We start from the raw sequence: 26,014 nt of genomic DNA on the forward strand, positions 1-26,014 counted from the left end.
CTTATTTTTTTAAGTTGAGATTAATACTGCAACTTACATATCTGATAAGGGACTTCTATACAGAATATATAAAGAACCAGCACAAATCAATAATCAAAAGACAACTCGAGTAATGACAGGAAAAGGGGTCTGAATAGACAATTCTCCAGAGAAGACATCCTGGTAGCCAATAAGCTACTAACAGCAGGGAAATACAAATAAAAACCTCAATGAGAATCTGTTCAGACCTGCTAGGATGGGTATAAGAAAGAGAGAAGATAAAGAGGGTATCAAGGCTATGGAGAAATTGGGAACTCATACACTGCTCCTAGGAATGTAAAAGGGTGCAGCGGTTTTGGAAAGCAGTCTGGCAATTTCTCAAAAGTTCAAACAGTTACCATTTGACCCAGCAATTCTACTCCTATGTAAATACTGAAGATAAATGAAAACATGCATCCATACAAAACCTGCATATGAGTGTCTGTCGCACTGTTATTCACAAGAGCCAGAAACTGAAAACAACACAAATGTCCAGTCAACCAGCAATAAAAAAGGATGAAGTACTAATACGTGCTCCAGCATGGAGGAACCTTGAAAACAGCAGAAGGCAAATGTTGTAGGTAATGAGAAGGTCACATATATCAGTCTGAGGTGCATGTTCTTGTGACACAAAGTCACATATGACTGTTTTTATGAAATGTCAAGAATGACTCATAGTTACAGAGTTTAGGAAGAGTGATAGCAGTGTTCTGAAATTAGGTAGGTTGCAAAACTCTGAATATACTAAAAACCACTGTACTAGACCCTTTAAAAGGTTAAATTTGGGGGCTCCTAGGTGGCTGGGTCCATTAAGCATGCAACTCTTGATTTTGGCTCAAGTCATGATCCCAGGGTCTTAGGATCAAGCCCCACATGGAGCTCCCTCCACACCTCTCCCGCCGCTCACTCGGCGTGTGTGTCTCTCTCTAAAGCAAATCTTTTTTAAAATTTATTTTGTTAAAGATTTTACTTATTTATTTATATTATTTATTTATTATTAGAGAGAGCAAGTGGAAGGGAGGGCAGAGGGAGAAGCAGTCTCCCCATGGAGCAGGGAGCCTGATGCAACTCCATCCCAGGACCCTGGGATCAGCAGAAGGCTGACAAGGCACTGAGCCACCAGGCACCCCAATAAATCTTTTTTTAAAAAAATAAAAAGGTTGAAATTTATGGTAAAATGCCTAAAGTCCAATAGTTACTTATGTTTCAAAAATTTGCAAATAGCTTAGATAACCTGCAAGTGATTAGTTACACAAACTGGTATATACACACTGTGGAATGTTCCTCAGTAATAAAACATACAGGTTGATACACAACAAGTTGGATGGATCTCTGGGAGATTATGCTGAATATGGAAAGCCAATCCTGAGTACAGACTGTTTCGTTCCATTTATATAACCTTTTTTTTTTTTTTTTTTTTTTTTTTTTTTTTTAGATTTCTATTTATTTATTTGGGAGAGAGAGAAAGTTCAAGAAGGGAGGGGGCAGAAGAAGAGCAAGAGCAAGGAACCTGACGCGGGGCCCATGGAATCATGACCTGAGCCAAAAGCAGACGCTTAAGCAGCTGAGCCACCCAGGATTAAAACTAACAGGATCAGCATGGTGAGCTGGGCTGGGAGAGGACCTCAGGTCATTACTGTGGGGTTGGGGATTCACGCAGCTGGCGCCATCCAAAACTAAAGCCGGCGGAAAACTACAACTCCCAGCGTCTCCCTCGCCGCTGGATCTCGGGCGGTCATGTGACCACGGCTCACGTGTCGCTGCTGCCGGCTCGGGCGTGAAGCACTGTAGGTAGGTGGCAGGAGATGAGGGTGTGGAGTTAAGTCCCCGGCCTGCGGTCCCCGCTGCGGCAGTGTCCTCTTCACTCCCTGCAGGGCTCTGAAGCCCGAAGTCCTGGGTCCCCCGCCCGCCCTCGGTTGGACCGGGTTTGCCGCGCGGTGATCCCGGACGGTCTCCACCTGGTGCTAGGCCGGGATCCAGCACGGGAGCGCCTCCCTGTCCTCCCTCACAGCAGCCCTTTCGCCTTGCTTGGTGCCTGAGGCGAGCCCCGGGTGCGCCCGGGGTGAGCCCTGGCCCACTTCCTAGTGCAGCCCACCCTGCGTGTTTCTGGGATCCAGCCACAGGCTGGACGGGGCGCTCGCTCCCATTGGATGTGAGGGGGCCCAAGGCAGTGGTTACAACTCCGGCTTGAGCCTGTGGACATCAGCCTTGTGGTTCTGACTCTGCCAACTACCGGCTATGACATTACTCTAGCCTTTTTCCTTCCCTGGGCCTGATCCCCTCACTGATCTGGTGCTCCGATCTGTGAGTTAGCGTCACAGCTGCTCAGTTCCCTTCCCTCTGCTGACCAGCGCAGAAACAGCTCAAACTCTTCTCTCTGCTGACAACAGATTTTAGGTGAAGTTTTGAGAAAGAAGAAATTGGGGCCAGAGGGAAGTGAGGAAAATCAGATCCCAGATCTTTGGAGAGAAAGAGATGTAAGGAGCAACACCCTCTACCATAGACCATCAGGTGGAAATAGCAGGTAAGCTGGGGGTTGTGGAGCTGAGGACTTCTGAGGGAAGGAGAGTTGAGAAATCTTGGGCCAGTGCAGAGACCTCTGTGTTGGAGATGCAAGCAGGGTGGATGAGGAGGTCTCATGGCTCTGGGGAGTGCTGACTTCACACGGCTTCTCTCAAGCTGTACTGGAAAGCTGGGAGCTCCAAACTCTACCTCCACTACCCACAGCTTTGATTTTTTGCTGAGTTACTGGTTGGGTAACAGGTTGCAATAAGAGCAAGCCCTTTGGCATCTGACTGATCTTTCTGGACTTGGAGCTGGCAGAGAGAGAGTTCCTCTGGAGCTGGGTTCCTTGGGTGCGTGCTTGGTGACGGTTGTCTGAGAGCACCCACATTCTTCCTTTAACCTCCCAGGAGTGTACGATTCCCATTGTTGTTCAGCCATCACCAGGAGGAGAAATGAGAAACATGTGACGATCTACGGGCTCTCATTAGTCATTCTAACCCGCGCCCCCCCCCCCGCAGTGTACTGAGGACATCAGAGGGTTGCCTCTGATGGGCAGTGGTTAGGTCACTTAGCCAGGAAAAAAACGCGAATTAGCCTTGAATTTTGAAGGGCTTTGGAAGCTACGCAGAATTTAGACTCTGGGCCAGAGGGAGGTGTATGAGACTGTAATACACGGAAATACTGACAGTTCTCGGTGAGGGCTGTTCTTGCAACCCTGTGAGTAGGAATAGGCTGATAGATAGAGATCCAAATCCTGTTCTCCCTCTTGCTAATATGTGACCCTGGGTCAGTGATATGATCTCTCTGAACCTTATGACCACTGTGGTAAGAGTTGAATGAGATAAGATATGTCCGGGGCACCTGGGTGGCTCAGTGGGTTAAAGCCTCTGCCTTCGGCTCAGATCATGGTCCCAGGGTCCTGGGATCGAGCCCCAGATCGGGCTCTCTGCTGGGCGGGGAGCCTGCTTCCTCCTCACTCTCTGCCTGCTTCTCTGCCTACTTGTGATCTCTGTCTGTCAAATAAATAAATAAAAATCTTTTAAAAATTTTTTTAAAAAGAGAGATAAGACGTGTCTGTGATACTCCTGCCCAGCGTGTAGCCTCTCTGTAGTGCCGATATGTTAGTACGCCTCTGTTTTATGTTTATCTCTTACTGACCTTAAGGATCTGTAAGCCTGAAGCATCAGGATTTGCATGGGCTATATTTCTGTCTCCGCCACCCTACACTCTGGCTCCCAGTGACGTGTTCTGCACAGAGACACACCTGGGTTTGAATCTCAGCCATCTGACCTTCAGAATGTCGGTTCAGCTTTCTGTGCCCCTCTCAGGATAACAGTAGTACCTGTCTCTCCCATCTAGGTTGAGAAGAGCTAGGGCTCACAGTCTACCTGGAATAATAGTCCCAAACAGGCTGGTGCCGCCCTCCAGCTGAAGGTGTTCCCTCAGCTGCCCCAAGAATGTGATTGTGAAGCCAAATCTGCAGATCCAGTGGGAAGCAGGCTCCCGGGGCCATGGCCCAGGTCAGCATCAACAGTGACCTCGGCGAGTGGGGCTCGAGCATAGACTCTGGGGAGCGGGCCCGTCTGCTGCAGAGTCCCTGTGTGGACACGGCCCCCAAGAGTGAAGGGGAGGCCTCTCCTGAGGGTCTGGGCAGAGGTACCACTTCCACCCTTGGGGCCATCTTCATCGTCGTCAACGCCTGCCTAGGTGCAGGGCTGCTCAACTTCCCGGCCGCCTTCAGCACGGCAGGTGGGGTGGCAGCCGGTGTCGCGCTGCAGATGGTGAGTGTACTCGCTGCTCCGGTGGAAATTCAGTTCAGGGGCTGGGGCAAGGCTCTTGACTTCATTCAGAAGGGAGGTTTTGCGGCTGAGATAGTGGTAGGTGACACCTGCCACCTCTGTCCCCACCCACACCCTTGGCAGACAGTACTAATCAATTCCAGCATTTTTTGCTCTGAGCCCAGAGGAGGCTTCAGAGCGCTTCCCAGCAGTCAGGGAAATTTGGATATCAACCGCATATTGAATAATTGTGTAGTTTATGTCTTAAAAGCGGGCCCTTGTCTTTTAAAACTACATGCTGAAATATTTACTGGTGAAATAATTTAGTAGCCTGTATTTCCTTCCAAATAATCCAGAGCGGGAGAGGGCATAGCAGAAACACGATGGGCTCTGAACTGGTTATTTTTGAAGCCGAGTGGTGGGTGAATGGGGGTTCATGATACCATCCTGTCTACTTTTGTGTACGTTTGAAATTTTCCAGAAGACTTTATTTCTGTTTTGAGAGAAAACCTCAATTCGGCAGCCTCCAGCCATCTGGTAAAGTTGCCGGCAAGATTAGACTCATTTAGTGAGCCGGCTTCGGGCATTGGCCCAGTCAACACTGTGCAGGCCCGTGCTGCCGGTTGCTGCCAGGCCTTCCGCACAGCCTCTGGCTCTGTCCTGCCTGCAGGGCATGCTGGTCTTCATCATCAGCGGCCTCGTCATCCTGGCCTACTGCTCCCAGGCCAGCAACGAGAGGACCTACCAGGAGGTGGTGTGGGCCGTGTGTGGCAAGCTCACGGGAGTGCTCTGCGAAGTGACCATTGCCATCTACACCTTTGGCACCTGCATCGCCTTCCTCATCATCATTGGGGACCAACAAGACAAGAGTGAGGCTCCCCCTCGGGACCTACTTCATCCCTCCCCCTCAGCGCTGGTGCTCCCCAGGGGAGGGGACAGGCACAAAGACCTGCCCAGGGCCTGACCTGGGTCCGGCATTCTTCTGCGAATCCTCCCTCCTGGCTGCTGAGCCCATTACACTGATGGAGGTCCTAAGGCTCACCGGAGGGGAGGGCCACAGCCTGCAGGAGCCCAGAGTGATATTCCCTCCTTCTTTCCTGTGCAGTTATAGCTGTGATGGCAAAGGAGCCTGAGGGGGCCGGTGGCAGCCCCTGGTACACAGACCGAAAGTTCACCATCAGCCTCACGGCCTTTCTCTTCATCCTGCCCCTTTCCATCCCCAGAGAGATCGGCTTCCAGAAATATGCCAGGTTCGGAGGCCCCACCCCAGCCCAGGCCAGACGGAAACTCCTATCACAGGCAGCTAGAGACCTAGGCACTGCTGGAGAAGCCGTCTCCTTCTGGGGCAGCAAGAGTGGGCAAGGCAGGGTGGAGCAGGGCTTGCAAGGCTTCTGGCCTAAGGTTTCCTTTTGTGTCAGCCACAAGAAAGACAGTGGCCCTTTGCATCAGTGAGAGACTCTGCCCCAAATGTCCTTGTCAAAGAAGGGACAGATGATAATCAAGAGTGCGAAGGCAGCTTCCCGGCAGGGCTGTGGTTTTCCCAGGGAGAGTGGATTTGTGATCATTTAATATTGTCAAACCTGGCCCAGTGTTCCATGTACCTTGGTATGAAGGGAGAGGACTGGCTTCCTGGCTCAAGGTCTGAAAAGCTGTGTGATTCTGAGCATTTCCTGCAATCTATATTTGACAGGGTCACACTCGGCTATCTCCGGGGTCCCCTTTCATGTTGACATTCCAGCCCTTTTCCCTCCAGCGCCTCCTAGTTCTCAAGGGCCCCACTCACATCTGTCACCAAGCAGGGGCTGCACTGATGGAAGTAACAGATGGGCTTTGAGGCCCAGACCTCTGAGCCATGGAGCTGAACCAGTGCATTTCCTCATGGTTAGAAATGTCAGTCTGGGGCGCCTGGGTGGCTCAGTGGGTTAAAGCCTCTGCCTTCGGCTCAGGTCATGATCCAAGGGTCGTGGGATCAAGCCCCACATCGGGCTCTCTGCTCGGCAGGGAGCCTGCTTCCTCCTCTCTCTCTCTCTGCCTGCCTCTCTGCCTACTTGTGATCTCTGTCTGTCAAATAAATAAATAAAATATTAAAAAAAAAAAGAAAAGAAAAGAAATGTTAGTCTGGCCCCCTCTTGGGGACCAGCTCCTTCTGAGCTGTGACCAGTTTCTCTAAAACTTACTTCTTTTTTTTTTTTTTTTTTAAGTTTGTTTATTTCTACACCCAACATGAGGCTCAAACTCATGACCCCAGGATCAAGAGTCTTACGCTTTTCTGACTGAGCCAGCCAGGCACCCCTCTAAAACTTATTTCTTGTGCATTATTTTAAGCTTTGTTTGGAATAGTCCCCCAATTCACTCAGTAGACACTGTGGCCACTAGAGCTGAGGGTGGATATTCCCTGGGGTGAAATCAGAGCGGGAAGCTGGGGCTGGGGAAGATGAAACTCAATCCATTCTTTCTGGCAGCTTCTTGAGCGTCGTGGGCACCTGGTACGTCACTGCCATCATTATCATCAAATATATCTGGCCAGATAAAGAGATGACCCCGGGGGACATCCTGACCAGGTGAGTAAGAACCCCCAGGGGAAGCCACCACTTGGGCCCCAGGAGGTGCTGGGCCACCTAGGTGCTCTTCTCAAGGCTCATTGGCTCACCAGAGCTTGACTCATCCGTCATTGTGGGAAGGAGGCGGGAGGTCCTTATCTCTTTTTATTGGAGTGAAGAGTGAGGACCAGGGACGGGGAGACCTTGCCACCAATATCCAACAGCTGAGTCGTCATGAGACAGACCTTGGGTTACAGGGACTACCACAGTGGACTTGCACATTTTTGCAACTTGTGCTCGTTTAATTTCTTTATCTTCTGAACGAGGAGAAATCGGTTTTGTCATTTAAGACAAAAAAAAGTTTCCAGTACAGGAAGGTCCAGTACAGGAGCCAGAAATTCAGGATTTGGGTCTCTGCAGGGTCTTCCACAGCCCCAGTTTGCTGACCTGTGGAATGGAGATGTGCCCTCTCCCTGTTTCCAGACTTAGAGGGGGTTGAATGTGTAGAATAGTGGTGGAGGAGGGTCCTGGTGGCCTGAGTGAAGCAGGACATGGGGGTGATTGGTGGCTCTGCATGGGGTGCACGTGCAGCAGATTCTTGTGTCTTTGTCCACAGGCCAGCTTCCTGGGTTGCCGTGTTCAATGCTATGCCCACCATCTGCTTCGGATTTCAGGTGCCGGTTGCAAGGATCCTGTCACCCTCTCAACTCGTTCCCCATTCCGGGCTGGACCCCACATTACAGGGAGGATGGGGACATCCTGGGAGGAAAGACAAAAGTCAGGGCCCTGGGGGTTGTCCTTTGTCCCCGTGGCTTTTGTCCCCCAACGTACCTCCTTCCGGAAACCAGGGAAGGGATCACTTTGCCTCATAACTGTGACCTTCATCCTGACAGTGCCACGTGAGCAGCGTGCCCGTCTTCAACAGCATGCGGCAGCCCAAGGTGAAGACTTGGGGTGGGGTGGTGACAGCCGCCATGGTCATCGCCCTCGCTGTCTACATGGGCACGGGTGAGTGCTCCCCTCTAATGGCTGGACTTGGAGTGCTCCCAGTTTCTGTCTTTGTCTCTCTGTCCTCTGGCCCAAGTCTCCTGGGGGACAGCCCTGCACTTCCAGCATATCAAACACTTACTGTAGGCATTGGCTTGGACTCGGGCTGCCTTAGGCCTCCTCCCACCCGAATGAGAGAGGTGTATTCATGGATTCATTCAGCAGGTCTCAATCAGTCTCTAGTAAGGGCCAGGAACTGTTCCCAGCATGGGGGATGCTGTGAAGATTGACAGCCATGGTCCTGCTCTCATGGAATTGATGGTCTAGCCAGAGAGAGCCTTACACAGTAAGTCAGGAATCAGTAAGGCATTCTAGACAGTGGTGAGTGCCACTGTGATAGTCAAACAGGGAAGTTGTGAGTGGGCCTGGGAGAGGTGGGGATGGCCACCATGGATCACAGAAAGGGGATGGTTCACAGAGGCCTCCTCCCTGAGCGGGTGGCAACTGGGAAGGCCCTAGTGATGATGAGCCAGAATCTGAAGGGCTGGGAGAAGAGCATTCCAGACAGAAAAGCCAAAAATGCCAAGCCCCTGAGGCAGGGACAGAAAGGCCTGGAGTGGACAGAGTTGGGGGCAGGCAGGGAGGCCAGACAGGGCCTGTTGGGCCTGTTGGGCCTGAGGACTGTTGGGATCCAGAGAGGAAGCATTTCAAGCAGGGACACATCTTGGCAAAAAATGGCTGTGGGTGCCACGCAGGGAATGGTTTGGATGACAGTGCAGGACCAGAAGACAAGGAAGCCCAGGCGCTGTGATTCTTTCCACAGGTGTTATGGGGTCAGCACTGTTCTACCTCTGAAGACAAATCCAGGAACAGGAAAGGCAAATAGGCAGAGCCCATGCCCTCCCGGGGCTCGTGTTTTGGCTGGGGAGACACATGATGAACAAGTGTTAAAAACAGAAAATGCAGAGAGAAAGTAGCAATCTGGGGAAGATAGAGCAGGGTGACATGAGTGAGTGCCCAGGGCCGGGGGTCATTGTGGATGGGCTGGGTGGGTGCGTTCTCTGAGGAACGGACATCTGAGCAGCGACCTGAAGGTGCGGGGAGAGGGGTGTGAAGGGCTGGGCAGACAGAATGTTCGTGCAGAGGAATGTGCTGGGTGAGCTCAAGATGACAAAGGTGGCAGTAGGCATGGAATGGGAGAAGTCAGGGAGGAGGCCTCGGGTCCCACCCCGACACCGTCTTAGCCTCCAGAGCTGCTCCAGCACCCTCCCCATATGATGCTGCACCCAGGAGTAAAAGGTCCATCCCCTTACCCTCCCAGGATCACCTCTGTCCAGCCCTCTTGTCCCTGTCCTCAGGCATCTGTGGCTTCCTGAGCTTTGGAGCTGCTGTGGACCCCGACGTGCTGCTGTCCTACCCTTCTGAGGACATGGCTGTGGCCGTTGCCCGCGCCTTCATCATCCTGAGCGTGCTCACCTCCTACCCCATCCTGCACTTCTGTGGGCGGTGAGCACCCTCCCCACCCCATGGGGGTGCTCCCTCCCTGTCCCCCTCTCCCTTTTTGAAAGCCCTTTGAACATGGTCCTTTGACCTTCTCTGAGTCCTCTATGAACCTGTAGTCCAGGTCCTTTCCTGAACACCTAGCCTTGTAGGTACCCGAGGAGAATAACAGCATGAGTTCCCAGGGGTGAAGACATCCACCATGGATCACAGAAAGGGGATGGTTCACAGAGGCCTCCTCCCTGAGCGGGTGGCAACTGGGAAGGCCCTAGTGATGATGAGCCAGAATCTGAATCTGATTCTGATCACCCCGGCCAGGCACTGAGCGTATCATATCCACCATCTCCTCCAGTCCCCATGGAGTACCGCTAGGCCCACTTCACACAACAGGAAACAGGCGCAGAGCTTAGGGCCATACCCCCAGTCTGTTGGCTCGAGGTCTCACTCCAGGAACTGGAGGGGGACCTCTGAGCCACATCCTTGCGGGCAGGGCGGTGGTCGAAGGCCTGTGGCTGCGCTATCAGGGGATGCCCGTGGAGGAGGACGTGGGGCGCGAGCGGCGGCGGCGCGTGCTGCAGACCCTCGTCTGGTTCCTGCTCACCCTGCTGCTGGCGCTCTTCATCCCTGACATCGGCAAGGTCATCTCGGTCATCGGAGGCCTGGCCGCCTGCTTCATCTTTGTTTTCCCAGGTGGGGACCCTCAACCCCCTCCCCCCACAGCACTGGCCCCCCGGGTCTCCCAGCCTCAGGCTCCATGGCTGAGCCCCGCCCCTCCTGAAAAGAAGGTCCCGATGCTTTCTCCACCTTTCTGATGAGGCGATGAGGGGAAGTCAACAGACTCAAGGCTTGAGTAGCAGCTTATTTGACCCAGCCTGCACTCCTAACCTTTCCTTCACGCATTGGTCTCTGCGTGATGATGAGGGGTCGGGCTGGTTTGGCTTGGGATAGCCCAGAGGCTGATGGGGTCTGGTGGCCGCACACTGATGCAGAGGTCCGGAGACGTTGGACACATGATGTCTGCCACCAGGTCCCCGGGAAATGGTTCCTTGGGCCCAGCCACGAGTTCTGCCTGTACCCACCTTACTCCTCCCTGGGAGACCAGTTGGAAAGGCCTTGGCACACTGCTTGGAGCAGGGGCGGCCACACCTGCTCAGAAGGGCACGGGGAAGAGCCCCGGGTGTGGTGGGAGCTGCTGCCCCTGAGCTCTGTGGCTCACGTGCAGCCCATGGGGTGCCTGTCAGGTGCCTCAGCTGCGCAGGGAGTGGAGGTGGAGATGGGGTATCGGGGAGGAACATACACGGGCCCTTCTCAACTCACTGTCACCACCTCTTGATAAAGGGGGAGGGTCCCAGTGAAGGAACCCACCCGAGCTCTGGGGGCCGCCTCTTCTCTTCCAGGACTGTGCCTCATTCAAGCCAAACTGTCTGAGATGGAAGAAGTCAAGCCAGCCAGGTAAAGCAGGGCACCCCTCTGGTCCTGTCAGGGAGGTGCTGGATGAGGGATGGTCTGGCGGGGGCAGGGGGGCCGGAAACAAGGATCAAGAGACTTGTAAACTTGAAAGCCCTAAGAGTTTTCTAAATCCCTTTTTAAATGGGTGGCACATGCTGGTTCTAACAGCTTCAGTGCTACTGGAGGACTTCAGAGGAGAGCGTGGAAGTCCTTCTTCCCCCCTGCAGCGCCCTCCCTGCCGCACCCCTCCTCCTGAGAGAGTTCTGTGTGCATGAAGCATGCGTGTGTATGCACAAGCATGTGACACTCTGTGTCTAGTTGGGGTTCTCCAAAAATGACTTCATGCCACTCTCCTGCCGTTTGCAGTTTACTTAACCATGTGTCTTAGAGATCACTGTCAGCACAGGAAGATCCATCCACTTCTTCCCTCTTTTGAGGACTGCAGTGTTCTGTTTTGTGAATGCATGAGGACTCTAATACGTGGGCGATTTGGCACACCTGTTTTGAAGATCTTAGTAGGATCAATTCTTAGAAGGGAATTGCTGAAGCATGGGATGTGCTCCTTTTGACTTTGGCACATGGGTTCAAATCTCTCTCTAGAAAGGCAGTACCAGTCAGAGTCCTAGCAGCAGAGAGTGAGAGTGCCTCTTCCGCACAGCCCTGCCAGGATTGTATGGAACAGTCTTTTAAATTTCTGTTAGTCTGAAGATGAAAAATATGACATTTTTTAAAAAGATTTTTTTTTTTATTTATTTGACCGACAGATCACAAGTAGGCAGAGAGGCAGGCAGAGAGAGAGGAAGGGGAAGCAGGCTCCTTGATGAGCAGAGATCCTGATGTGGGGCTCGATCCCAGGACCCTGGGATCATGACCCGAGCTGAAGGCAGAGGCTTTAACCCACTGAGCCACCCAGGTGCCCCTGACATTGTTTTAATATCCACGTTTTCTTGAATCGCACAGAGGTTGAAAACTGGTTGCAAGCTTTTTAAAAAAAATTAATGTGCAAGTAATATCCCTTATAAAAACTTTAAAAATATAAGTCTAAGGAAGAAAATTAAAATCATTCTGAATCTCAGTACCCTGTCGTACCCTCTTAATGCCCTGTTGCTTTCTTTGATACATTGATTTGCAGATGTCTGCTTTTTTTTTTGTAAATGGTATGGGTCACATTCTACATGAACTGCTTTTCCCTGAACATATTTCCATCAGCATACATACATTCTAATCCTGGTTCTGCTCTTGGCTTGCTGTGACCAGTCCATGAATCCTATTAGGTCTAGGTCTGCTGACCCATGGTGTAGGGATCATATAATCTGGTCCCACATACCTTTGTATGAAAAGTCACTTAGAAGTAGGAAGTGCCTACCCACAGGAGAAGTGGTATAAGTTATTACAATAATTAACTGATAGATAGATAAAGTCTGCAAAGTCAAGGATGGGTTGACTGACTAGGTCCCTCTCTTCCTCTGTCCTACAGCTGGTGGGCGCTGGTCGGTTATGGTGTCCTCTTGGTCACCCTGGGAGCCTTCATCTTCGGCCAGACCACAGCCAACGCCATCTTTGTGGATCTCTTGGCATAACCACTGCCTCCAGGCAACACATGGTCTTTGCCGCTGGACCCAGGAACCCATCTCTTTAAGCTGTGGGGCCACCCTGTGTCCAACATCATTCCCCTTTACTGGTGGGATGACATCTGGACATCCTTTTCTGGGGACAGTTCTGGAATGAGATCAGGCCTCACACCTCTGGACAGATCAAACCCGGCTCCCCTCCTGCTTTCCAGTCCCAGCAGTGCGAGGATGGGCAGGGGAAGGTCTTGGGTCACGGAAGAACATTCTTTGCCCTCCAACTCTCAATTCTCCATGCCTGAAAAACACAGGGGAAGAGTGTCAGAACATCTCGGAAAAAAAGAACCCAGTCTGACTTGACTTTGGAGAAAGAGTGTGGGCAGAGGGCCACCGCCATCCTCCACAGAGCAGCCTGTCCTGAGCAGGAGCTGCGCTCGTCACCCCGGGACCCCGTGCCTGCCCTTTTGTCAGCCACTTGGCCCACAGTGGCTTCTCTGGGATCGGGCAACTTCCAAAGGTAGCACAAAAGTCATACAGATGCACAGAGGTAGATAGAGTCATGCCTTGTCCACCCCATCCTGGGGCCTCTTTCCCCAAACCTGAGGGTCAGGCATCCCTGTCTTCCTCCGTTCGCAGACATCATCAAGTCTAATGTTTACAAACGGTGCCAGCCCGGCTCTGAACCAGAGGCCGGGGGCCGTGCCATGCCGCCACGGTGCTGTGAGGACTCCTTGGTTAGTTTTTCCCTTGGCAGGACGTCTGCTTTTCTCTCTCCGATTCTAGGTGGGCCCCTTGTTTCAGAGGCACAGGTTGGGTGATAGAGAAGGCTGGAACCTTCCAAACCCATGCAGGCTGGGCTAGTCAGGGTCCGGGGGAGCCTCTCTGATAAGCTTCTCTTTCATTGACTGCTTCTCTTCTGCCTGCTCTCTAGTCATCTCTCTCCTGTCAGCCCTAGCAGGGTAGCCCTCAGAGAAGAGCAGCTGAGTTGTCACTGACTGGGCAACATTTGAGTATAGTCACACCAGTGTGGAAGTTTCCCTTCCAGTCTAGATCTGGTCTGTTCCCTCCCTTCATTGTTTCTTCACCCCCTACCCCATTTTTCTAGCTCAGTCTCTCCTCGCATAAGCCTGGGGGTAGTAGACCTCCCTTCTCTTGCCCGCTTCTGCAGCTCCAGGGGTCCACCGGGCCAGCCTCAGCTGCCTGTCAATCACACTGAGGTCATACATGGATTGTGCCCCAGATGGGGTGAGGAGGGACACTGTTCTCCTGGTCTGATTCCCATTTTTCCTTCTCCGGCTGTTCACTTCGACCAAACCCAGGCATTGAATCGGGCTTCCTCCACCTGGAATTCTCCGCATTTCCTCAGCCCCTCCTGCCCAAAACCTCCATAGGACAGATGAGCGGGACCCCCACCCAGCAGCCCACCACTCAGGGCAGTGAGCTCACAGAAGCAGAGGCAGGCTGGCGGCGAAGTAGGCTTCTCCTCAGTTCCCAACCTGGATGACCACCTTTCCTCACATCCCCGTGCCCCCCTCCACCCATCCTCAGCCCCTCAGGCAAGACCCATGCTGCTGCTTTCTCTTAGCCCCTGCATAGTGCCAGGCCCTTCCAGCGCCCATCCCTGCCAAGGCTAGGAGGTCCAGTCAGCAGGGCTGCACAGCCCCCTGAGGTTGGATTTCAGCTAAGGGATGGGGGATGTATGGGGAGTTCTCGCACAGAAACATACCTGTCAGGAGAAGGAGCTGGAATCTGGCCATTTGGCCTAACCTCAGGAGCCCCCTGCCCTGCCCTCCCTGCCAGGGTATTTTACGGTTTCTTTTCTACTTGTGCACATTCATACCAGGGAAGATGGTTAATAAAAAGAGGCTGTGCTGCTGAGCTGTGTGGCCTCTGTCTGGTGCTGGGGACAGAGTCCAGGCCACTGACTGGAGGGAGGTAGGTGGAGTTGGGGGAGGGTAGGCGGGGACTTTTGACCTTAATCGACTTTGACCTGTCTCAGACGTGAGTACTGCCATGCTCCCTTCATTGAGATGGGAACATACAAGTGGTTTGTGAGGACTCCCCTTTCTTCTACATCCCACCAGCCCTTCCCTGCAAACCTGGGCATTTCCCCCTAGGCTCCTGTCCTGCTGCCTCTGCCTTGGTTCAAGCCCTCTTCGAATTTTCCCCACACCGTATGGCTTCAGACTGGGCTCTCTGCTGCGTGTCTGGCTGATCTCCCGTTCTGGGATGAGCTTCAAACTCCTGAACAACCACCGTCATCCCTTCAGAGGCCTGTGTTGAGCAGGCCCCGCTTACAGAGCCCAGGCTCTCACTGCTCAGGGCTGGCAGGGAGGCACTCTGCAAGACAGCAGCTCCACTCTCAGACAGATGGGTAAGACGGATGCTAAGCACGTGGTCACACAAGTGCATACTTGCGATTTGTGATATGTGGCAAGAAGAAAATAGAATGTTCTCTTTGGGGGCCTGAAACTTGTCTGGGGAGTCGGGGAAACCTTCTTGGAGGAAGCGGCATTTGAGCTGGCCCCTGAGTGATGAGTAGGAATAAACTAAATGAAAACAAGTAAGAAAACCTTTCCAGGCCATGGGAACTGCATGTGCAAAAGCCCTGAGGGGAAGAATCTGGTGTTTGGTACTTGGTATTTGAAGAACTGAAAAGTGGGTGTTGTCTGCCAGGTATTGCCCGGTGTGGGAGAGCAGCCATGAGGCAGGGAGACTTGCCTGTAGGGTGAAGTCTAACCAGCTCATCTTCCACCACACAGCCTTTCCCTCCCGGTGGGAGTGGGAACTCTCCAGGAAAATACATCTGAAGTGGCCTAGTACTATTGAAAGGCTGGAGGGGTGAGACAGCTTTGGGTCATACTTTACAAGGGACCATGAAGACCCGAGCTTGAGGTTTGGTTTCACGTTCTCTGAGTGAACAGAGAGAATGAAGGTTTTCACCGACGTTAAAAGCAAACAGTCGTGTTCATCCATTCAGTCATGATATTCAAGATACTCCCCATCTTGTTCACCATACGTGTAAGCACTGGTCTTAGGTCTCCATTACGCTGTAATCTCCATGGGAGCAAGGGCATAGCTCCTGTTCAAAAAACAAAATTAAGGGGTACCTGGCTGACTCAGTTAGGTGTCCAACTCAATTTCGGCTCAGGTCATGATCTCAGGGCTGAAATGGAGCCCCATAGTGGCTCTGTGCCCAGCATGGAGCCTGCTTAGAATTCTCTCGCTCTCCATCTGCCCCTCTCCTCTACCCCTCCCTCTTAAAAAAAAATTCAACTGAGTAAATATGAATATCAAGTAGGCTTTATTAGGCAATTCATGGATCAGGCAGTATCCTATGAAGCAAGTACTAAGATGCTCCAAGGAGTTGTGCAAAATGGAAGGTTCTTAAGCCAGTCCGTCCCAAGTGCTGGGAAGCCTGCTGACCGGTAGCTCTGGGCAGATCATGGCAGCCCTGTGGGCTTCTGTTTTCCCAGCTCTCAAATCAGAATGATAATCGTGGACCCTATTTGCCTCCCAGGGGAAAAGGGAGACAACATAAAGACGGTACATGGAAAAATGACAGAAGTGCTTTGTAGCCAGAGATCCACATTCACAGAATAACTACGAGAACTCAGTATCTCTTCAGGAAGAGGAACTGGGGCTCGCCTACCACTTCGCAGGAGGCAGGGCACTCCTCAAGCTTTAAGGTACAGACAACATTTTTATTTATTTTATTTATCCTCCTTAGGATACAAATTCTGATTCAGGAGGCCTAGGTCTGAAGTATGTGTTGATGGTTGTTGGGTTTTGTTTTTTAGGCTTTATTTATTTATTTATTTGAGAGAGGGGAAGGGGCAAAGGGAGAGAGGGAGAGAGAATCCCAAGCAGACAACCCGCTGAACCCCACATGGGATTCAGTCTCAGGATCCTGAGATCATGACATGAGCAGAAGCCATGAGCCAGAGGCTCACCCGACTGAGCCACCCAGGCGCCCCATGAAGTCTGTATTGCTAATGCTCCCTATGTTGCCTAGGCTCTGGTCCTTGGACCCCACTTTGAGGAACAGTGGACGGGTGGGCAGAGCAAGGCTTTAGCCTCGCACAGACCTGGGGGGTGGATCTTAGTCATGCTTCTTACACTGCGGAAACTCGGAATCAGTTCCGGTCTCTCAACCCTGCTTTTCTCAGCTCTAAAGTGGGAGTGATGGTGCCCACCTTGTAGACCTCAACATTGTAAATCCAAGGACAAGTGGCGTAATGAAATGCCTGGAAACTGGTGGGATTATGTTGATCCTTTCCCTCCGCTAGAAGGGAGGAAAAGTAACTGCAGTGTCTTCTTTTGGTCAGTAGAGGTCACTTTTGTGTGTTTCTTCTCATGAAATCAGAGACTCCTCTTCGCTGAGTCACCAGAGCTCCTTGTGATTTGGCTCCTGCCTAGGACCCCTGAGGGATGCCCCAAAATTGGGGGCAGGACCACCTCTAGATTCTGCCCTCCAGTCTGGTGGGGGAATCAGGCCAATCAAACAATCCCAGAAACCAGTTACGTAGGTACATATGCTAGATACAGACTAGATATTCCAAATCCAGATTTGGTAATAATTCACTGCTTGATACAATGAAAAAAATTTCAGTAGGTGTAGACAAAGGCCAGAGACATTGTAGCCAGGAAGAAGGCAGACACACTGTACTGTGAAGGAACACTTTGTGTTTCCTGGGAGGGAAGACTCTTCATTCATCCATTAAAAATGAAATTCATGTGTTTCCAGTCCAGCATGTAAGAAGCTTGGATGTGGCCACTCCATTCTAACAAGTAAAAAGCTGAGCAAGCTGCAGCCAACAACTCCTCTTAGATGGGTAAGATGCCAAATTACAGGGCACCCTGCTGCACCCCCCAAAACTGTAGAGAGTGACATCCAATTATGAGACAGAAGCCCTTGTGGGCAGAAACACATGCCAGGGTTGGGCCCCCAGAGCTGTAGCTGATGAGTGGCTGGAGGCTCAGTGTGCACAAATCTAAGAGAGAAAACACAGGGGGTCCCAGTCATGGGGAGGGAGCCCACTTTGGTCATTTTACTTCCTGGAACTCTGCAGGTTCTCATAGGAAATGTCAGAGGAAAATCCCCTAGAGTTTCCAGGAGGGGAGAATAGAAGACACGTTCTGAAACATGCCAGAGCATTCTGTTCTTGAACAAGATCTGCCCTCAGAGGAAACTTAACATTTAACCAGAGCCTAACCTGCTGGGATTTTTATCAGAGCCTAACTGACCTAAGGGAAGGGAAATACCCAACTCCAGCCAGCTTTAGTGTTCCCTGTGGAGGAGAGGGAATAGAGAGGTCCAGCCCACTCTACTGGCTCTGCCCCATCTAGAAAACACGGGGGAGAGAAATAAGAACCCTGTGTGAGGTTCACAAGCCAGGGGCACACAGAATCACTGAAGCCTGTGGCTGAGTCATAGGATTACAGAATGCTGCCCTTCCTCCAACACCTGGCCACTCTTTCATGCAAAGCCTATGTAGAGGTGACTGGGTGGCTCAGTTGGTTAAGCATCTGCCTTCAGCTCAGGTCATGATCCCAGTGTCCTGGGATCAAGCCCCATATCGGACTCCCTGTTTGGTGGGGAGCCTGCTTCTCCTCTCCCTCTGCTGCTCCCCCTGCTTGTGCTTGCTCTCTCTCTCTCTCTCTCTCTCAAATAAATAAATCTTTTAAAAATAGAAAAAAGGAAAAGCCTATGTACAGCAGTTCCTTTTACTCAGTCCATTATGTCCAGTCATCAAGAAAAAATTATGAGACCAATTAAAGGCCAAAAATATGGTCAGATATGGCAAGGATTATGGAATTAACAGACAAGTAATTTATTTTACTTTTTAAAAAGATTTTATTCACTTATATGAGAGAAAGCATGAGCAAGTGTGGTGGGGAGGGGGCAGAGGGAGAAGGAGAAGCAGGGCCAAGCAGGGAGCCCGATGTGGTGGGCTTGATCCCAGGACTCCTGGATCATGACCCAAGCCAAAGACAGACACTTGACCAACTGAGCCTCCCAGATGCCCCCAGACAAGGAATTTAAAACAATGATGAGCAATAGGCCAAAAGAGCTCTGGAGGATAAAGTAGATAGCATGTAAGAATACATGGACAGTGCATGCAGAAAGATAGAAATTCTAAGAACCAATAAGAAATGCAAGAGATAAAAAACACAGGAAGAGAGATGAAGAATGCATTTCATGGGTGTATTAGTAGATTAGATACAGCTGAGGAAAGACTCTCTGAGCTTCAGGATTTCTCAGTGGAAATGTCCAAACTGAACAGTAAATAGAAAAAAGACTAAAAACAAAACAAAAACAGAAATCCAAAAACTATCAGGGACTACCATACACATCATGGGAGTACTAGAAGAAGAGAGAAAGGAACAGAAAAAAAATTTTTTTGAAAAAATAATGACTGAGAATTCCCCTTAAATTAATGTCACACACCAAATCACAGATCCAGGAAGGTCAGAGAACACCAAGCAGCATAAGTGCCAAAAAATAGTGACACCTAGGGGTACCTGACTGGCTCAGTTGGTAGAGCATAGGATTCTTGATGTCAGGGTTGTGAGTTTGAGCCCCACATTGAGTATAAAGGTTACTTTAAGAAAAAATGACACCTAGTCATATCATTTCCAAAATACAAAAAGTCAAAGATAAATTTAAAAATCCTAAAAGAGCTGGGGCAGGTGGAGTGGGGAAATGTAATGAGAACACCTATAGAGAAGTAAAGATAAGAACTATAGGGGCGCCTGGGTGGCTCAGTGGGTTAAACCTCTGCTTTCGGCTCAGGTCATGATTTCAGGGTCCTGGGATTGAGCCCTGCATCCGGGTCTCTGCTTGGTGGGGAGCCTGCTTCCTTCTGTCCCTTTGCCTGCCTCTCTGCCTACTTGTGATCTCTCTCTCTATCAAATAAATAAATAAAATCTTTAAAAAAAAAAAAAAAGAACTACATCTAAGGGGTACCTGGGTGGCTCAGTCAGTTAAGTGTCTGCCTTTGGCTTGACTAATGATGTGGGGGTCCTGAGATCAAGCCCCGCATTGGGCTTTCCACAAAAAAGTCTGTTTCCCTCTCACTCCCTCTCACTCTCCCTCTGTACTCTCCCTCTCTCTCAAGTAAGTAAATAAAATCTAAAAAATAAGAAAAAGAAAAAAAACTACATCTGATTTCTCCTCAGACACCATACAACTGAGAAGAGAGTGGAGTAAAATATTTTAAATATTGAAAGAAAAAAAAAAACAATCTAGCATTCTGTACCCTATGAAATTATCCTTCAGAGATGAAAGAAAGGTGTGCCTGCGTGGCTCAGTAGGTTAAGTGTCCTACTCTTGGTCTCAGTTCAGGCCCTATTCTCAGGGTCATGACTTCAAGCTCTGCCTTGGGCTCCACACTGGGTGGAGACTACTTTTTAAAAAAATGGAGAGGGGTGCGTGGGTGGCTCAGTGGGTTAAAGCCTCTGCCTTCGGCTCAGGTCATGGTCCCAGGGTCCTGGGATCGAGCCCCACATCGGGCTCTCTGCTCAGCGGGGAGCCTGCTTCCTCCTCTCTCTCTGCCTGCCTCTCTGCCTGGTTGTGATCTCTGTCTGTCAAATAAATAAATAATCTAAAAAAAAACAAAACATGAAAATGGAGGAAGGTAGTCAAAAGGTAAAAACTATCCATTATAAGATTGGTATGTTCTGAGGATATAATAAACAGCATGGTTACAAAGTTAATAATACTGTATTGTGTATTTGAAAGTTGTTGGTGGAGTAAACCTTAAAAGTTCTCATCATAAGAAAAAAAATGTAGCTATGTGAGGTAATGGATGTTAACTAAACTTGTGATAATCATTTCAGAAAATACAGTGATCTTTTTAAAAGTTTGATTTCTTTTTCCCTTTTTATTTTTTTTCCTTTTCCCTTTTTAAAAAAATTTTAAATAATCTCTATGCCCAACATGGGGCTTGAACTCATGACGCTGAGATCAAGAGTCGCACACCCCACCAACTGAGACAGCCAGGAACCCCTTTCTTTTTGCTTTTTAAATTGCAAATATATATAGTCCTTATTAATATATAAATCCTTATATATTATTCTTATTAAGGATTGTCCTTATTAAGAATTCAAACCATAGGGGCACCTGAGTGGCTCAGTCAGTTAAGCGTCTGCCTTCAGCTCAGGTCACGATCCCAGGATCCTGGAATCAAGCCCCACATCAGGCTCCCTGCTCAGCGGGGAGCCTGCTTCTCCCTCTCCCTCTGCCTGCCGCTCTACCTACTTATGCTCTCCCTCTCTAGTTCTCTGTCAGATAAATAAATAAAATCTTTAAAAAGAGAGAGAGAATTCAAGCCGTAGAGAAGTTTGGTGTACTCCAGGGTTAATTTTATTGTTTAGAATAGGCATTATTATCCCCATTTTATAGACAGGAGAACAAACTACCCTGAGGCCTTCCAGGCATTAGGAAACAGAGTGTGGACTAGAATTCAGAATTTTTTTGTTTCTAAGGGCAGGGTTGTCCCCCTGGCTGTATAGCTTCCTGGCAGAAGGACCCTACCTCCTACCCTGAGCTAATCAAGAAGAAACCCGCAAAGGCCTTGGCAAAACTCTCAGCAGACAGACCCTGATCCACATCAGAGAGAACATTCAGTCTGCTGCACGAGAGAGGACTGCCCTTGACTTCACCCGCAGCACTTGCTGTCCCGCTGCACCTGACTCACCCACCCAAGAGAGTGTACATATCTAAGTGCAAATATATAAGTTAGTCTGGGGTAACTCCAAATTGGCTCTGACTTCATTAATTGATTCAGGCCAACTACACAGCACTCTGTGATTTTTTTTTTTTTCCAATAGGCTGCACACCCAGTGTGGGGCTCCAACTCAGGACCCAGACACCAAGAGTCACATGCTCTACCGACTGAGCCAGCCAGGGGCCCCAGCACACTATGGTGTTTTTAAAGTTTTTTTGTTTTTTGTTTTTTGTTTTTTTATTTGACAGACAGAGATCACAACCAGGCAGAGAGGCAGGCAGCGAGAGAGGAGGAAGCAGTTGTTTTTACACAAAATAAGCAGCAGGATGTCTCTCACCAGGAGCGGAGTGGATGACAACTCAGAGGAGATGGGTAGCCCAGAGAGTGTTCCTGCCAGTGCTTCCCATGCTCGGCCTTCAGGGTTCTGATTAGCCTTGGCAGGAATCCCAAAATAGGGAGTGCCTCACCCTTTTACTTGTTTGTTTACTTATTATTTATTTATTTATTCGTAATTTCATTTGACCTTTGTCAAAGGATTGCTGTATCCAGGGAGCTATTACAGGTCACCAAACTTAGGTTTTCAAACGGGAACGAACACTTTAGGAGCATTTCCTGGGCACTCGAGCTCAGATTTCTGCCCAGTCCCGCCAAGTTCCTACTACGGTGCGTGTGCACAACTGGAGATTGCTGGAAAGCTACAAGAAGTGGGAAGAGGTGGGATGAGAGAACCTGAAAGCTTTTGCCCTCATCCGGGTGAGCCAAACTGTAAAACATAAACTGGGAACACTTCCCCCAAATCAGAATAGAGCTCACTGGCTTGTCAGAGCTGGCTGGTACTTGGTAACTCTCTTCCAGGGAGTGGGTTGTAGCGGTGCCTTCAACTCCCTATGGTATGGCATGGAGGTGTGCCCCGGCTTTGAGACGCCAGAGGGCGCAAGCTCAGGTCTCACATGCTGTACTGTAAGTTTTCAGCATGTTGGGTGTCAAAATAATTCGACCCTGTGGCCAAAAGTGTAGTATATTGTGGCTATACCCTTAACCCTGGAAGGACCTTGGACTGACTCCTCTCTGCAGGTTCTAGAAACTTCCCGCATGCTTCTGGGCATTGCCTTAACACCCTCCACCTCTGCTCACCCTGCTGGGGAACACATGGCCCCTAGGGGTGTGATGCTGCCAACATGAGCAACCCTGTCTGAAGATACCAGTATCACATGGCCACCCCAGTAAGTGGTTGGTCAGGCGGGTATAAGATGGTTAGGGCTGTGCCCTGTGGTCTAGAGAGCATTACCAGTATCACTTCTCCCCACCTTTCTATCCAGTCCAGTTCACTTTCATCTGTTGCCTAGACTATTATAATATCCTTCTAATTTAGTGATTTTTTAAAAAGATTTTACGTATTTATTTGAGAGAGCACAAACAGGTGGGGGGGTGTGTGGAGGCAGAGGAAGAAGCAGTTCCCGCTGAGCAAGGAACCCCATGTCAGATTCCAGGACCGCAGGATCATGTTGTGAGCTGAACACAGATGGTTAACTGACTGAGCCATCCAGGCACCCCTAATTTGGTGATTCTAAAGCCTCTGCCTTGGCCCTTCCAGCCAACTTAGTAGTCTTTTTTTGTTTGTTTTTTAAGATTTGTTTATTAGAGAGAGAGAGCAATTGTGCAGGAGGGGGATGGGCAGAGGGAGAGGAAGAGAGAATCTGAAGCAGACTCCGTGCAGAGCATGAGCCAGACTCTGGGCTCAATCCCACGACCTATGGGGTAATGACCTGAGCCAAAACCAAGAGCTGGACACCCAACTGACTGTGTCCCCCAGGCACCTCCTTCATAGTGTTTTTAAGCAAGCACCTTTAGTGCATGTGATTGATTAACTCAGCCTTCCTTTGTATATCTATAGATCACACCTTGTTTCCCAGAAAGACTCAGAACTAAACCCTCTGACACAACAATACTATAACCACCACTACTACATTCACCACCACCATCATAACCACAACTGCCACCAACAACGCCATCACCACCACAACCACCACCACCAACAACAGCATCACCATTACAACCACCACCATCGCAGCTCTGGTTCAGCCTCACCTGCAGACTCACCAGATATCAACCTCAGGGCCTTTGCACTTTCTGGTCCCCTGCCTGGGACCCTGTGCCATTAGAAGCCTGCTCAATTCATTCAGATCTCCACTCAGATCCTCAGAGAGATCTCCCTAAACAAAAGTAGCTGCCCACTCCTTTGTCACTCCAGCAACTTGTTCTGCTTCATTACTTTTCACAGCACTTTGGTTGCCTGGCTTGCTTTATTTATTTATTATTGCTCATCCCCTGCCCATCCCTGTTTTAGTACAAGATCAACAAATGCAGGAACTTGCTGTTTTTGCTGCCACCTTCCCAATGCCTAGCACACAGGAGGCACTGAATGACTATTTGTTGAATAAATGAACTCCTCCTATGCCCAGCACTAAGTATTTTTCAGACTTTGTCTTATTTTACCCTCCAAAGAACCTCCACTATCGTTATGCTCATTTTACAGATGAAGGAACTGAAGCTTAGAGAGGTTTCATTGTAGTGCAAGGTTATCTAGGGTATAGAGGCCACATTAGGCAACAAGCTTGAGCAATGGAAAGCTAAGTGAGGCCAGGGACGCACAGTGATGACCGGACTGAATGCAAACAGATTCATCAGGCAGCCCACCTCAAAATGCCCACAGGCCCTCGCTGACCAACGGGGTACTTACAACCAGGCACAGGGACCAAAAAAGGGAATTCTGTACATTCCCATACCTGCTTATTTTCCCCTTAACTACAGCCCCTACCCTTGCCTCCCAACAGACCGTCTCCCCTTGGCTGCCCTGCCCACTGCTCCCTTGAAGTGCACGAGATAAACTTCTGTCTTTGTTCTGCCTCAGGTGAATGCTTTCACTGCCCATGCCATCCCCTCCACCCGACTGGGTTGTCCCACGTTTGGTGGCCCTTACGGGGCCCCTCTGCCAACCCTGGGGACTCTCCTCAGAGTCTCCAGGTATTTCTGGGGACTTTTCTTCAGGGGACTGAGTCTAGTACTCTTTGGGGAACTGACAGTCTCTGCTGAGGTTATTCCAATGTGAAGTCCAAGGAGGAACCTGCCAGACTACCCTTGCCCAAAAGCTTGAGGGATTTCCCCTCCTGTCCTTTGGAGGGATCCTTCCCTCCCTCTCCTTAGGCCCTTGGGTGGTCTAACCCTATCACTCCTCAGATGACTGAAGATCTCTGGCCAGGGTGGCTCCCAAGTGTGATCTGAAGGTCTAACAGTGGAGGGGTTGGACTGTCCCTGCCCGTGATACTGAAGGACCGCCTTCCTCCCCTCTCCCACTCCATCCCTCTGGAGGCCTCCATTCCCTCCCTGTGGCTCAACTGGCAGCAGCAGCTCATCCAGGGTGAATCTACACCCGTTTTGGACTCAGTTGGGATCCTTTCCTGATGCTGGCTGCTTCTCAGCCACCTTGCTTCTTTAGGGCCTTACCTTTCTTCCATTGTTCCCACAGGGTCAGCTGCCATCCTGGTCTGTGGGCAGAATATGTTCCTAAGAGTCAGTGGTGGGTCCTTCCCGTCCTTTTTCTGACCCAGTTTGCTCCCCCGCGTCTAGCTTTCCCTGTTGCCAGGGACACCCCAGCAGGGATTCCAACTACCATTTGCCACCACCTTATCTCCTTGCTGGGTTGCCCCCCTGGAGTCAGTTGCCCTGCAAAAAAAGTCCTTTTTCAGGTCAATAGCCCCCCCCCCACTGAAATTGTGACCACTAGTTGGCGCTCCATTCCCTTTAGTGGGACACCCCTTTGAGAATCCCTCCCAGTTTGGGACAAATCCTCTCTATTCCTTTAGACTTGCCCTTTGGCTGTAATCTTTTTTTTTTTTTTTTTAAGATTTTATTTATTCAGGGTGCCTGGGTGGCTCAGTGGGTTAAAGCCTCTGCATTCCGCTCAGGTCTTGGTCCCAGAGTCCTGGGATAGAGCCCCACATCGGGCTCTCTGCTCAGCGGGGAGCCTGCTTCCTCCTCTCTCTCTCTGCCTGCCTCTCTGCCTACTTGTGATCTCTGTCTCTGTCAAATGAATAAGTAAAATCTTTTTTAAAATATTTTATTTATTCATTTGACAGAGGCAGGAAGCAAGCAGAGAGAGAGAGAAAGAGAGAGAGGGAAGCAGGCTCCCTGCTGAGCAGAGAGCCCGACTCTGGGCTCGATCCCAGGATCCTGAGATCACGACCTGAGCGGGAGGCAGAGGCTTAACCCACTGAGCCACCCAGGTGCCCCCCTTTGGCTGCAATCTTAAAAACTGGAACAAATTTGACCCCCCTCACAAAGACCTAAGGAAAAGTGTCTCATCTTTTTATGTAATGTTTCCTGGCCGCAGGGCAAATTCCCAGATCCAAAGGTAGGGCCCCTCCATGGAACTCTGTTTTATAAACACAAATACAAGAAAATGTCCATAATTTGATTTCAGTAGGCTTCCTCCCTTTGGGACTTCGCAACCCAAAAGATGGTTTTCCTGAAAAGAAACCTGGTCTTGGCTATCCTGGCTTCTTCCCTTAGGACCCCTGGCCTCAATAGTTGTGCTCCTAGTTATTGGTTCCCTCTCTTTAATCTCTTTGTTAAATGTGTCTCTTCTAGAATCCAACAATTCCATGTACAAATGATGATGGTTCAGCCAAGATTCCAGCCCACCCCACTGGAGGATCCCGTGGACCTGGCCACCAAGAAGTTTCACTCAAATCACCCATCAGCACGTTAATGTAATACCATGCATTTGGTCTAACCCCCAGTGGACCAACAAATTTAGGTAAGGACAGCGTGCTCCGCACGTGCCCCCTGCCGCCTGGTCCAGCATGAAGGAGCTACTGAAAATGAGACCTTTACCCAAATGCCAAAGATTTGTCACTGTCAATCTGTCAGGGGGTGGG

The 26,014-nt window shown here is 50.2% G+C and overlaps 1 protein-coding gene and 1 long non-coding RNA gene across 5 annotated transcripts; both read left to right on the plus strand.

Annotated features, from left to right (window-relative positions):
* Positions 1–1,485: 1,485 nt before the first annotated feature.
* On the plus strand, positions 1,486–12,468 carry SLC38A7 (solute carrier family 38 member 7). 4 transcript variants are annotated; one of them, XM_044256027.1, is made up of 12 exons: positions 1,486–1,620; positions 2,409–2,542; positions 3,883–4,304; positions 4,972–5,170; positions 5,407–5,551; positions 6,764–6,862; positions 7,458–7,515; positions 7,735–7,849; positions 9,187–9,334; positions 9,819–10,018; positions 10,726–10,780; positions 12,255–12,468. In XM_044256027.1, the coding sequence occupies exons 3-12, from the start codon at positions 4,035–4,037 to the stop codon at positions 12,355–12,357; spliced, it is 1,392 nt and encodes a 463-aa protein (XP_044111962.1). In that variant the 5' UTR covers positions 1,486–1,620; positions 2,409–2,542; positions 3,883–4,034; the 3' UTR covers positions 12,358–12,468. The 4 variants fall into 4 exon arrangements, with proteins under 4 accessions (XP_044111962.1, XP_044111961.1, XP_044111960.1 ...); XM_044256026.1 differs by lacking the exon at positions 1,486–1,620 and adding an exon at positions 1,629–1,809; XM_044256025.1 differs by lacking the exon at positions 1,486–1,620 and having other exon boundaries at positions 1,824–2,542.
* A 3,406-nt stretch (positions 12,469–15,874) lies between these two features.
* LOC122913773 lies at positions 15,875–25,849 on the plus strand. Its single transcript, XR_006385737.1, has 3 exons — positions 15,875–16,034; positions 17,093–17,180; positions 25,725–25,849. It is a non-coding gene; the product is annotated as an uncharacterized LOC122913773 (long non-coding RNA).
* The last annotated feature ends 165 nt before the right edge of the window (positions 25,850–26,014 follow it).

The sequence above is a fragment of the Neovison vison genome, chromosome 7, assembly GCF_020171115.1.
Source record: "Neovison vison isolate M4711 chromosome 7, ASM_NN_V1, whole genome shotgun sequence".
Lineage (NCBI taxonomy): Eukaryota > Metazoa > Chordata > Mammalia > Carnivora > Mustelidae > Neogale > Neogale vison.

Bases quoted from the DNA above. Each gene is read 5' to 3' on its own strand.
- SLC38A7 (XM_044256027.1), top strand. From the start codon at position 4,035: ATGGCCCAGGTCAGCATCAACAGTGACCTCGGCGAGTGGGGCTCGAGC. The intron at 6,863-7,457 runs GTGAGTAAGAAC...CTTTGTCCACAG, and splicing joins CCGGGGGACATCCTGACCAG to GCCAGCTTCCTGGGTTGCCG. The intron at 10,781-12,254 runs GTAAAGCAGGGC...TCTGTCCTACAG, and splicing joins GAAGAAGTCAAGCCAGCCAG to CTGGTGGGCGCTGGTCGGTT.